The sequence below is a fragment of the Podarcis melisellensis genome, assembly GCF_964234715.1.
Source record: "Podarcis melisellensis genome assembly, chromosome: 8".
Taxonomy (NCBI): Eukaryota; Metazoa; Chordata; class Lepidosauria; order Squamata; family Lacertidae; genus Podarcis; species Podarcis melisellensis.
This window is the reverse complement of record NC_138540.1, coordinates 11,923,360-11,935,617: the sequence shown is the minus strand read 5'-3', so window position 1 is coordinate 11,935,617 and position 12,258 is coordinate 11,923,360. Positions and strand designations below refer to the sequence as shown.

The window sequence follows — 12,258 nt, the reverse complement described above, 5'->3', positions numbered from 1 at the left end:
GGGAGGAAGAATGCCGTTCGGCCTCTCAGAACACTGGAACGCAGCGTTCGTCCAGGAAAACATATTGACTCTAGGTCTGTGCAAACAGAATGTTTTCTTGATCCAGCCCACAAATTCGCTGAAGGGGCTCCTTGCTGCAGGCAGTTGGGACGGTCCCTTAATGGGGGGCTGTGAAAATGACCCAGTTGTGAGATCCTGGGCACACTCGCTCAGAGGTAGGTCCTGTTATGATCCACGGGGCTCTCTCGCTAATAAACGTGTTTTAAGGGAGCACACAAACAGCTTGCCTGCATCTAGCTGCTGGCACTGGTACTGTAGCTTACTCTAGGAAGCTGATGGATCAGCACCTCTGCCCAGTATTGCCTGGATCAGCACCTCTGCCCAGTATTGCCTAGCTCAGTATTGCCTGCACTGACTGGCAGGGGCTATATGCCTACCTTGTTTTCTTCTTTAATGCTCACAAATTACTTGAGAATCCCATTAAGAAGAGCCCGGAATAGCATCGGCGCAGGGAATCCTGTGCAATTTGTTCTTGTGTTCCTTCTTCTTCTTTTTTTTAAGAAGAACTCGCAGCCGGTTGACCAGAGTCACCCCGCCAGGGCACAAGGGGTGGTCTACCAAAAATGTGAATGCATCCGCCACAAGACGGGCCAAAACAGAAGGCAGATTCCAAGCTGGGGCAGGGAGGAATTTGCTCTGTTTGTTTTTGTCACAGGGAAGCACTTAAGGAGTTGCTCTGGAAAGGGTCAGCTTCCAGATGTCGTCTGAGGGGGGAGCTGTCCGGGGGCTGGACCCGTGAGCAGGATTTGAACTATGAGCAACAGGAGGGGTTAAATGTTATAGTAGTTTTGTTAAGGTTCAGAGGGAGAAAAATAGAAACACCATGGAAAAGGGGCTGGGAAGTCAGGGGAGGGAGTTTTTATTATGTGTGAAATTTTGGAAAACTTAATAAAAACAATTTCAGAAAGAAAGGAAATTGGTGCCTCCTTCAAAGGTAAAGGTAAAGGGACCCCTGACCATTGTTGGCCGAGGGAGCCGGCGTACAGCTTCCGGGTCATGTGGCCAGCATGACTAAGCCACTTCTGGTGAACCAGAGCAGCGAACGGAAACGCCGTTTACCTTCCTGCCAGAGCGGTACCTATTTATCTACTTGCACTTTGACGTGCTTTTGAACTGCTAGGTTGGCAGGAGCAGGGACTGAGCAACGGGAGTTCACCTCGTCGCGGGGATTCGAACCGCCGACCTTCTGATCGGCAAGTCCTAGGTTCTGTGGTTTAACCCACAGCGTCACCCAGTGGCATAGCGTGGGGGGTGCAGGGGAGGCCGGGCGCACCGGGCGCAACATCTGGGGGTTAGGGTTAGGGGGTGCAAATCTACAGGTTAGGGGGTGCAAATCCATGGGTTAGGGGGCGCAAATTACTTGCCTTGCCCCGGGTGCTGACAACCCACGCTACGCCACTGGCACCACCTGCGTCCCTACATCCCTAGAAATGGGGCAAGGAGAGAATACCCCACATTGCTCTTGCCACGTGAATCTGCTCTGCGTACAAGTTTGCCAGCCTGGGCACTGGCTTTAGGCTACACCCAGGCTCAGCAAGCACTGTGAATTTTGTTTTACAATATCCCCATCAGTATGTCTCTTGGCATCACAGCCCCTCTTGAAGGACCGGCTTGATCATTTAAATCAGCCTCAGACCACCTGGCACCCTCCTCTGCAATGGAGCAACTGCTTTGCGTTTCCCAGGTTCAGTCCCCAAAAGGCAGGACTGGGCAAAGGCTCTCTGCTTGAAACCTTGGAGAGAGCTTCTGCCAGTCAGTGTAGGCATGGCTGGGCTAGATGGACCAAGGGTCTTGTTTTTGTTCCTAAATTTCCTGCAGAAGTTGGTCAGTGTTCCATGACCACAGAGCACTACCATTCTTCACTGGGATGCTTCGGGTGTTTCCTTCCACCATTTAATATATTTTGGTGCCGAAATCCAGCATCGCCTGAGCTCGGCGAGTGCAGCTTTCTCCCAGTTGCAGTGCAGAGTGTTTGAGGACTGCGACATTCGCAGGGAAACCAAAATGCTTGTTTGCAAAGCTATTGTACTACCAACCTTACTGTATGCTTGTGAAACATGGACCACTTATAAACGCCATCTCCGACTCCTTGAAAGTTTCTGTCAATGGTGTCTCCAAAAAATTGTACACATCACTTGGGAAGACAGGCAAACTAATGCAAAAATCACCAGTGTCGAAGCAACGGTTCTTCAACATCAACTTTGTTGGACTGGTCAAGTTGTGTGGATGCCTGATTATCACCTTCCAAAGCAACTGCTCTATTCCAAACTTAAAAATGGAAAGCGTAATGCTGGTGGTCAACAAAAGAGTTTAAAGACTCTCAAGGCAAATCTTAAAAATGTAGTATAAACACCGACAATGGGAAAACACTGGCCTGCGAGCGCTCCAGTTGGAGAACAGCTTTTACCAAAGGTGTCATGGGCTTTGAAAACGCCTGAACTCAGGATGAAAAGGAGAAACGTGCTTGGCAAACCCTCACCGTGATCAACTCCTGCCCGAAAACCAGTGTCCCCTCTGTGGAAGGATGTGTGGATCCAGAATTGGCCTCCACAGTCACTTACAGACTCACTGTTAAGACCGTGTTCATGGAAGACAATCTTACTCTGCTACGAGGGATTGCCAAAGAAGAAGAAGATATTTTGGTGCTGTTTTATAAACCTCGAGGTTTGTTCACTCTCAATCAGTGGGCGTTGCCATTTTGGCAGCTTGAAACAACGACACTTATAACAACTCGAACATCAGAAGTCGATGACGGGACGTACCTCTGAGTAAACGCACAGAGATTAAGCGCACATGAATCTGTTAACTACGAGTTTCCACATACGTTTGCTGGAATCGAAGGGCGAGGCTCCACATGTTTTAAAGAAAGGGGGGATTTATTTTATTTTTTAAAAAAAGAATCACAGGGTAGCAGACCTTCTGTCTTATCTTCACCCAAGTAAAGAAGGACCACAGCCTTTGTGATGCCCATCCAAAAGGAGAGAATGGGAGTAGAGGCAGGGCTGAAGAGGTCTCCTTACCTTGGACAAAGCCACAAAGGGAAACCGGTCCATTTCCAGGACTGTCTCTTCCCCATTGTTGTTGCTCAGCTGCCCCTTCAGGATGCGAGCCGCTGTCACCGTGGGGACTCCCATGCCTACAGTCAAAAGAACCACACGTGAGAAAGGCTGGGAAAGGCCTTTACATAGAGTTGGCATATATGAGCCTGCCTAATACTTGGTGAAACTGCACTCGAACCAAAACCCAGCTGACCTTGGGAATTCGCACTTTTTTGAATTTTGCAATACAGTTCCCCAGTTCCCTGAAATGTGTGCGGAAATTAATACACCGGAATGTTAAGCGTGCATATAAACACATATAATAGGTGAAAAGCAACATATCGAAAGGGCATTACATTAGTGGAAACTGTTAAGCTATATAGTTACTGTATTTTTCGTTCTATAAGGTGCACCAGACCACAAGACGCACCTAGTTTTTGGAGGAGGAAAACAAGAAAAAAAAAATTCTGAATCTCAGAAGCCAGAACAGCAAGAGGGATCTCTGCGCAGCGAAAGCAGCAATCCCTCTTGCTGTTCTGGCTTCTGGGATAGCTGCGCAGCCTGCATTCGCTCCATAAGACGCACACACATTTCCCCTTACTTTTTAGGAAGGAAAAAGTGAGTCTTATAGAGCAAAAAATACGGTACATCGTGCAGGTGAGTGTATTCAGAAGGGACTCATTCAGGTGTCCTACATGCCAGGAAACGAAATTCCTGCAGATCTGTTGCCTAAGGTTGTTAACAGAGAACAACTTAAGATTTAGGTACAGAGGTTGCAATTGGGTTGAACCACAGGTACTACAGGTTACATGGAAGGGGGGGAGGATGTTAGGATATAGTTCCATTCCACCTTAAAAGGGTACAGGCATGACGTTTGTGTATCACATGCCTGTTTACTCCCAGCACAGTCTGCTGGGAACTTCCGTTGTATTTTGCTTTTGCTATACTGCTGTTTTGTTTTTGCTGGACACGAAGGCAAGCAGACATGTTTTCCTTTGTTCCTGAGCTATGCTAAATAAAATGCTGTATGTTATGCTTGCACATCTTTGTTTGCCTCTTCCGTTGTGGAGATTTACACACTCTGCTGTGCACGGGTCTCTAAACGTATCTGAGGCTCATGTCGCTGGCTGACTGATGCTGTTCCGCAGGAGACCGGTGATCGTCCGGAGCCAGCTGGGGGGCCTGCGTGATGCCCCCGTCTCCCCGGCAGTATACCAACAGAAACTGCTTTGCAAAAAAAGTGCGTATCAGGGAGGAAGGGAGACTGTAGATGTAAAACTGATGTGGAAATGTGGAGGGCTGAACTCAGAGCCAGGCAGAATGGAAAAATGAGAAATTCAGGAAAACCAGGCCGGATGGATTCACCCCTGTGCCAACTGTGACCCGTGGGGAAAGTCCCTGTTTCACTCAGTGCCAGGTAATGACAGGCAATCTGGCCCCAAATAGGGACAGGGAGAGCAAAAAAAGCTGACTCAAGCTTTCCATTCTCATGATTCATGTAAGAATAAAAGGGAAGAACTCGGGATCAGGGCGAGGAGGCACAACCCAGCTCACACTTTCCTGAACAAAATGTGAACCGAAGGAGATTTATCCTTCCACATTTGAACTTTTCAGAATTTTGCAATGCACCAAAACCCAAAGAAGCCTATTTGAGGAGAAAGCTTGCATAAAGGTGAACACATTTGTGAAAGTAACCTTGGGGAGAAAAAATGGATGATATTTGATTATAGCAATAATAATAATAATAGTAATAATTTTATTATTGATATGCTGCCCATCTGACTGGGTTGCCAACAAAATATTTAAAGCATCCACTATTAAAAACTTTGCTGAAGCCTTCAGAAGTCTTCTAAAAGTCAATTTGTTGTTTATCAGTTTGGTATCTAGGGCAGGAGCCACCACCGAGAAGGCCTGGTTCCTTCTGGTTCCCTGCCTGGTTCCCTGTAGCTTCACTTCTTGCAGTGAGGGAAACACCAGAAGGCCCTCGGAGCTGGACCTCAGTGTCCGGGCTGAACGATGGGGGTGGAGACGCTCCTTCAGGTATACAGACTCCAGCAACAAGTATGTGGAGGGGTGTATTCCCTTCTCTAGAGGAAGTATATCTGGGTCTAACAGGGAGCAGCAGTCTGGGGAGACTTCAAGTCCTGCCCTCCTCCTTTGTGTCTGAAGCCCTCTATTGCCCCCTTTCCCATCCCACAGACTTCCACCGCCCCGTGCCCCAGATCTCACCGTCCCCGAGGAAGAGGATGACATTCTTGGCCACATTCGTGTTGAGCTCCTGCAAGCTCAGAGCCCTCCGCAGTGTCTCCTGGGCCTGCTCTCGCCAGAACCGGGGGTTCTTCTCCTTCTCTGCAATTGGGAGGAAAGAAGAGGAGGGTGACTGGAGACCATAAGGCACCTTGTCGCCTTCAGGGCTTGTGTAAAGATTGCAGGCAGAATCCACATTCGTCCTCAGGAGCTCTGCACCACAGATCAAGAGGGGCTGTGTGCACACCGCACATTTAAAGTGCACAGCCTAGTTCCCCGTAGAACCCTGGGAACTGTAGTTTTTTTAAGGTGACTGGGTGCCATAGCCCTGTAGTGAGTAAACTACAGTTCCCGGAATTCTTTAAAGCCATGCGCTTTAAATGTGCGGCATGCGTAGCCTGGCATGCTCACAACTGTTTCCTGCTGTCTGTCTGCTTTGCACATGGTCTTGATTGCAGGAACCGGCTGATTGCTGGGCTGCTGTGCCAGTAAGATGGGCCTCTCCAGTTCTTCCCAGGTGCATTTTAACCCCCTGGGTGGTCCAAATAATTTCCCCTCCCCCCATACAATTTGGGAGAGAAGGACTAATCCCTTAGCTTAATCTGTCCGGATGAAGGCGGAGAGCTACCCACTCATAACGAAATTACTATGCGCCAATAACGGACATGCCTATGTGTGGCCTAGTATTAAAAACAATATTCTTATAACAGCAGCACTCAGTCGCCGGCACTTTAAAAATGTCCTCTTCCAAAGCTCTGCCTGGTGTTGACATCTTTCCTCCTCACCTGAGTGTTTACAAATGGCTCCTTGACTTCACTCGCTGCTCAGCCAAAGAGCTGGGTGGGGGAACGGCTGCCAGGCTGAGCAAACATTTATCATAGAATTGTAGCGTTGGAAGGGACCTCAAGGATCATCTAGTCGAACCCCCTGCACTGCAGCTGTCCCATGCAGGGACTGAACCTGCGACCTTCCGAAGTTCCTTAGGAAGACCCCCCAAAGTGCTCAGAGCGGTGCAGTTCTTGCACGCGGGGATGGGCCAATTGGCTTCGCTCCAAACTCACTTACCTGGAACCAAAGAGGAGAGGGACACTTCGATCAGGAAGGCAAAAAGCAGCACTCTCATAGTGACGTCGTCCTCAGTGGCAGGAGGTGAGGGCAAGTTGAAGACCAGCAGGCAGTGTCCGTGGAATATGCACCAGAGGAAATTTGGGTTACTGCGTAAATTGGGGGAGGGGGAGTAGAGAAGAAGTATGAAAACTCAACCAAGAGTTGGGTTTTCCAACTGTGACAACACAGAATTGTGACGCAGGAAACCAGGGGCAGTAAAGGCAAGCGATGGTCTAATTCAGAGGTGGGGAACCACTGGCCCTCCAGATATTGCTAAACTTCCAGCTCCCATCAATCGCACTCAGCATGGCCAGTGGTCAGGGAGGATGGGAGCTGTAGTACAGCAACACCTGGAGGACCACACAGGTTCCTTATCCATCCATTAAAAGGAGGCACAGTTTCATTGGCAGTAGCTTGGAGTGCAGTAAAGGCAGGTGATCATAGAATCATAGAGTTGGAAGAGACCCCAAGGGCCATCGAGTCCAACTGCCTGCCAAGCAGGAAACACCATCAGAGCACTCCTGACATATGGTTGTCAAGCCTCTGCTTAAAGACCTCCAAAGAAGGAGACTCCACCACACTCCTTGGCAGCAAATTCCACTGTCAAACAGCTCTTACTGTCAGGAAGTTCTTCCTAATGTTTAGGTGGAATCTTCTTTCTTGTAGTTTGGATCCATTGCTCCGTGTCCACTTCTCTGGAGCAGCAGAAAACAACCTTTCTCCCTCCTCTATGTGACATCCTTTTATATATTTGAACATGGCTATCATATCACCCCTTAACCTCCTCTTCTCCAGGCTAAACATGCCCAGCTCCCTTAGCCGTTCCTCATAAGGCTTCGTTTCCAGGCCTTTGACCATTTTGGTTGCCCTCCTCTGGACACGTTCCAGTTTGTCAGTGTCCTTCTTGAACTGTGGTGCCCAGAACTGGACACAGTACTCCAGGTGAGGTCTGACCAGAGCAGAATACAGTGGCACTATTACTTCCCTTGATCTAGATGCTATATTCCTATTGATGCAGCCCAGAATTGCATTGGCTTTTTTAGCTGCCACGTCACACTGTTGGCTCCTGTCAAGTTTGTGATCAACCAAGACTCCTAGATCCTTTTCACATGTACTGCTCTCAAGCCATCCTTGAACTAGATCGTCACTTGCCTTTACTGTCCCTTAACAACCTTCATAGCAACTCTGCCTCCTTTTAATGCGTCACCAATACAACAACAAACCCGCGTTGCAAACTTAGCACAACAAACAATACAAGCAACACAAAACCAGTTTACTAGCTAGCACTGCAATTCTTATTGCATAAGATACATGATTTAGTACAACAAAAATCAAAATGTGTACACTTGTGAATTCTCTAATATATTTGAAAGCAAATGAACACACGTCTGTCAATCTTTGAAAGTCCGTAGAAGTATAATAAGTCTATGGTTGAAAGAAAGTAATAGATGCTATCCTGTGGGCTAAGCGGTGAAACTTTTTTAGGCGTTCATGGTGCTGAAGTAGTAAGTTGCAATGTGTGAAGTTTATATAATGTACACAGGTCATTGTTTTATATTTGAGTTCTTTTGTAGTTGTGCTGAAGAAGATTCCAGCGAAACAGTCAGATTATACAGGATCACTGTCCTACGTTGTTCTTAACTTACTACTTTGGCACCATGAATAAGAATCGCAGCGCTGTCTAGTAGACTGGTCTTCGTGTTGCTTGTATTGTTTGTTGTCCTTTTAATGCATGGCTGGGTGACCTACGGCTCACAACCTATTTTCTCCGCCCGTTGCCTCCGTCGCACGTGGCTTTTTAGCCTGGCTTTTCATCAGGCTACTGTGCAAACAGGGCTTGGACAGGCAGGATCTTAGGGCAGCCCACTGCAACCTGCCCAGTCCACAGCTTCATCGCCACAACTGACTCCAAACGCCGCTGCAGCCCGTGACAGCAGCAGCAAGCTTTAAGGATAAGCCTCTGGGCTGTAGCTAATTCTCTGAGATTACTCCCGCTGAGCGCAAGCGATACTGGCAAATGTTCTTAAGAGAGACTCATGGAGCCTTGGCAGGGGCCCAGCCAGCCAGCAGCTCTGCCAAAAGCCACCAGGTAGAGGGGGTAGGAGAGAAGGAAAGCACCAGGCAGAGGGGTTTCCCAAGAAAGCCTAGCATGCTCAACTGGCAGCAGCAACCGCAGCACCCTGGCCTTGCCCTGAGACCCCGTTGCACAGATAATGCACATGGAGCATGAAGAAGCCTCGGCTCCCAGGGCTGGCCCAAGACATTTGGGCACCTGAGGCGCAAAGATCTCCATCAGGAACAAGGGTGGGAGGAGACCAGTATGCCAAGAGGCTGCTGTAGAAGTGGCATGGGTGGGTGTGCTGAGGAGGCGCTAGATCTGGCCTCCAGGGAACTCACCACAGCTGCTGCTGTCCTGCCACCGCAGCAGCGGGCGATACATTCCTTGTCGGCCGGGTCTGCTGCCCCTGGGGATCTCGCCACCTGAAGCAGGTCACCTCTGTCCATCTGTGGACAGATGTTTCTGAGGCTTGTGTCGCTAATTGACTGATACTGTATCTACGGGAGATTGATGGATCGTCCGGAATCGACGTGGAGGCATGATGGCTTTTGTCTCCCTGGCAGTATCCCAACAACCTCATGGGTGGGCCAACCCTGCCGGCTGCCTCTGCTGTGGATGTGGGCCAAGAACAGGGGCTTAAGAACAGTAAATAGCTTGCTGGATCAGGCCCATGGTCCATCTAGCAGACTCTCCAAGTGTCCAGGGTCAGTCCTGGATTGACATAAGCCATCCCGGTTTCTGATTTGATCGTGGAATGTCCTGTCTTTCCTTAAAGGTACCCCTGACCGTTAGGTCCAGTCGCGGATGACTCTGGGGTTGCACGCTCATCTCACTCTATAGGTCTAGGGAGCCAGCGTTTGTCCGCAGACGGCTTCCGGGTCATGTGGCCAGCATGACTAAGCCGCTTCTGGCGAACCAGAGCAGCGCACGGAAACACCATTTCCTTAGAACGTCCCTATTTTCATCGGAGAAGTGTTGGAAGGTGTGATCTCGGTCCAGAATCCTATTCCCACAGGGGCGCACTGAGTGTCTCTGGGAAACTGGCTAGCAGGACCTGGGCACAAGAGGGCTCTTTCTTCCTGCGATTTCTGGCAACCGGCTGCTATGATAGCTGCAGCAAGGCTCCTGAATCCCGGGTGCTGGAAGAGACAGGAGGGCGGAGTCCGCTCCCGTGCTCAGGTTCCTACTTGCAGAAGAGGCATCAGGTTAGCCAAAGAGAGGACAAGATGCTGAGGTGGACATTTGGCCTGATCTACCCACAGCCTGGCTCTTCTGAAACTCTTAAACACATCTACAGCACTGGAAAGCTCAGCTGGTTAGAGCCAAGGTGGCAGGTTCGATTCCTGCTTGGGACAGCAGCGTATTCCTACCTTCCAGAGGGTTGGTCTAGATGGTCCTCAGGGTCCCTGCCAACTCTACAATTCTGTGATCTACTGCAGGGGTAGGCAACCTAAGGCCCGAGGGCCAGATGCGGCCCAATCACCTTCTAAATCCGGCCCACGGACCGTCCAGGAACCAGCGTGTTGATACATGAGTAGAATGTGTGCTTTTATTTAAAATGCATCTCTGGGTTATTTGTGGGGCATAGGAATTCGTTCATTTCCCCCTCCCCCCCAAAAAAATATAGTCCAGCCCACCACATGGTCTGAGGGACGGTGGACCAGCCCACGGCTGAAAAAAGGTTGCTGACCCCTGATCTACTGCTATGGGGAACAGATGGAGCCTCCCTATCCAGGGGAAGTCTACCTGCAAATCCCAGTTACAGGGACTCCCAAGTGGGCAGAGTTCTGCTTGTGGGGTTCCCTTGAGGGCATCTGGTTGGACCAGGTGAGGATGGACTCAATGGGCCCCTCTTGGCTCTTCTCATTTTTAAAAAAATGCATCCTTCTTTCCCTCGCAAAGAACACAAGCAGTGAGATCTCACCAGCATCAAATGCAGAGGCTCTTTAAGAAAGAAGGTAAAAAAAGGTAAAGGACTCCTGTCAAAGGCGACTATGGGGTCGCTTTCAGGCCAAGGGAGGGATTTGTCCACAGACAGTTTTCCGGTTCATGTGGCCAGCAGGACTAAACTGCTTCTGGTGCAGCAAAACACCGTGACAGAAACCAGAGCACATGGAAATGCCATTTACCTTCCCGCTGCAGCTGTACCTATTTATCTACTTGCACTGGTATGCTTTCGAACTGCTAGGTTGGCAGGAGCTAGGACAGAGCAACAGGAGCTCACCCCATTGTGGGGATTCGAACCGCTGACCTTCAGGCTGAGGGAGCCAGCATTTGTCCACCGACTGCTTTCTGGGTCATGTGGCCAGCAGGACTAAACCACTTCTGGCGCAACGAGACACCGTGATGAAAGCCAGAGCACACGGAAACGCCGTTTACCTTCCTGCCACAGCGGTACCTATTTATCTACTTGCACTGGTGTGCTTTCGAACTGCTAGGTTGGCTGACCTTCTGATCAGCAAGCCCAAGAGGCTCAGTGGTTTAGACCACAGCGCCACCTGCCGCCCTGCCTTTAAGGAAGAAACTTCAGCTGACTGAGGAATGCAAAAGAGCAACAGTGGTGGCTTTTCCGAAGACTGAGGAGGCCCGAGGTGAGGAACAGGTTGAAGGTTCAGTGCCAAGAACTTGTTGTGAAGGCTCAAGGCGCAGCATTGTTCTTGTGACAGGAAAACGCTCAACTGTCTTGTGTTGAAACAATTTAAGAGAAAAACAGAGTAATGACTTCTGGCACCGGCGATACGGTTTTCGAAAGAAAGGAAAAAAGTCTCAGGAGCCACAGAGCATGAAAATACAGAACCTGTATTTGGACCAACTAAAATGCAGGATCTCAAAAACATCTTAACCTTTTTGAAACTGTACATCCCATTGTTTTTAAATGGCCTGCTCTAACATACGTTGCTTTGCTGACCTGAGAGGACAGGTCAAACTTCGCGTTCCAGGAACCACTTTTATAAAAGACTTGGGCCCCAGGATTGTCCTTTGGGTTTAGAGGAATCATTGTTCTTGCCTGGACCTAAGGGAATAATTCATGCATACTTTTTTAAAAATAACTCATGCATTTTAACTTCCACTTTTGCAGAACTTAAAGCTGACCTGCTTTGGGTGGGATGGAGCACGGTGAAAGCCAAACCCAAGAAAAAATAGTGCCTTAAAGGTTTTTTGGGTGCAGAAGGTGGAAGGGAGCAGGAGAGAGGAGGCGATTGATGTTTTAATGTGCCTCATGTTAACTAAGCAGTCCATGCCTGTTACCTTCTTCCAAAGCAACAACTCTATTCTGAACTTTAAAATGGAAAGCGTAAGGCTGGTAGTCAACAAAAGAGGTTTAAAGACTGTCTCAAGGCAAATATAAAAAAATGTAGTATAAACAATGACAACTGGGAAACACTGGCCTGTGAGTACTCCAGTTGGAGTACAGCCTTTACCAATGGTGTTATGGGTGTTGAAGACACTCGAACTCAGAACCCAAGGGAGAAACATGCTAAGAGGAAGGCACGCTTGGCAAACCCTCACCGTGATCAACTCCTGCCCGGAAACCTCTGTCCCCACTGTGGAAGGACATGTGGATCCACAGTCACTTACGGACTCATTTTTAAAACCGTGTTTACGGGAGACAATTTTACTCGGCTACAAGTGATCGCCAAAGAAGAGGAAGACAACTTTACATAAGAACATGAGCAGAGCCTTCAGCTGGGTCAAGCCAGTGGCCCCCTTAGTCCGGCATCTTGTCCGCACATTAGCCCCAAAGTG

General features: G+C 49.1%; 1 protein-coding gene across 1 annotated transcript in view; it reads right to left on the bottom strand.

The window, feature by feature from the left end:
* The window catches only part of ALPL (alkaline phosphatase, biomineralization associated), a 57,285-nt gene that overhangs the window by 30,049 nt on the left and 14,978 nt on the right, over positions 1–12,258 (bottom strand). The window contains exons 2-4 of the mRNA XM_081923146.1: positions 6,411–6,559; positions 5,328–5,447; positions 3,081–3,196 (exon numbers count right to left, since the gene is read on the bottom strand). Coding sequence (XP_081779272.1) covers positions 3,081–3,196; positions 5,328–5,447; positions 6,411–6,468 — 294 coding nt within the window. The 5' untranslated portion in view covers positions 6,469–6,559. The remainder of the gene's footprint in view (positions 1–3,080; positions 3,197–5,327; positions 5,448–6,410; positions 6,560–12,258) is intronic.